Genomic DNA, 1,101 nt, shown 5'->3' on the forward strand with positions numbered 1-1,101 from the left:
CATTTATTCAAAATTTCTCTGGCAAGGACCTATTTTGAAAGAGGTCTGGAGAACAGCAGCAGTTAGATGTGAGCCCCGATAAAGGCTCACTTTTCATTCATAGTCAGAGCCTAAATGTGCTCTTCTTGTACCTAAACAGATAATAAGCACTCAGCACACTCCTCCTCCTTGACACAACACATTGAGACTAATCACACATAATTGGAGAGGAGGAGCAGAGGGCTGGCCACGCTATTGTGTCCAGAGGACAAACGGTCAGTTTATGAGGCTTTGGGCTGATGTAGTCATTTCTTATACATCCATAGGGAAAAAAACATCCTGTTTAAAAGGAGAAAGAGAATGAGTGAGAGGGACAGCAAAAAAGGATGGCAGATTTAATACAATTAATTTGAGGGAGGTGAGAAAGATATGCTTTATTTATTTATTTTCTTAACCAGGAAAGAATCATGAGGTTTGCTGTGTTTACAGATTAAAAAGTACCACCACCAAAATGGAACAAAGACCAAGATCCTTTTTAAAAAGGGGGGTGCGGGTGGGAATCACCAAAAGAAATTCTGTCTCAATTAGGAGGAAAAAGATTCAGCTTTCTCCTAAGTCCGATTCAAATCTCAGGCTGTTTGTGGATATTTAAAGATAAACAAAGGTTTGGTCCAAGAAGAGCAGATGAAAAAAGAGAGTCCAGGAGGGCTGGGGAATGATGTGAGTGAGTGAGGACAGGTGGACCCCACAGTCCACATGTGGAATGTGGCAGAGATGGTGGGGGCTCACAGATCTCAGGGAGCCAACGGCTTGCTGCATAGCATACCCATCGCAGGTTTCTGTTTTTGTGAAAATACACCCTGTGCACTTGGTTGTTTCGTCTTTTGAGCAGCTTAATCTTCTATCCATTTTTGGTTAAAATAAGCAGAAGTGGGTAATGAAGGTTTTCTTCATAGACGTCCTGGTTTTCCTTTTTCAACTGAAAACAATCATAGAACAAAAAAGGTAAGGAGACTCAGATCAGGATTTTTTAACCCGTAGTTTTTAATATGGAGTATAACGAAGACTTCTTACTTGAATATATTGTTCCCGTAAATAAATCGCAAAAAAGCAATGCAAAGT

General features: G+C 40.4%; 1 protein-coding gene across 1 annotated transcript in view; it reads right to left on the minus strand.

The window, feature by feature from the left end:
• Positions 1-390: 390 nt before the first annotated feature.
• The window catches only part of CAMKMT (calmodulin-lysine N-methyltransferase), a 382,410-nt gene continuing 381,699 nt past the window's right edge, over positions 391-1,101 (minus strand). The window contains exon 11 of the mRNA XM_080813115.1: positions 391-958. Coding sequence (XP_080669241.1) covers positions 881-958 — 78 coding nt within the window. The 3' untranslated portion in view covers positions 391-880. The remainder of the gene's footprint in view (positions 959-1,101) is intronic.

This window comes from Martes martes, assembly GCF_963455335.1.
Source record: "Martes martes genome assembly, chromosome: 9".
Lineage (NCBI taxonomy): Eukaryota > Metazoa > Chordata > Mammalia > Carnivora > Mustelidae > Martes > Martes martes.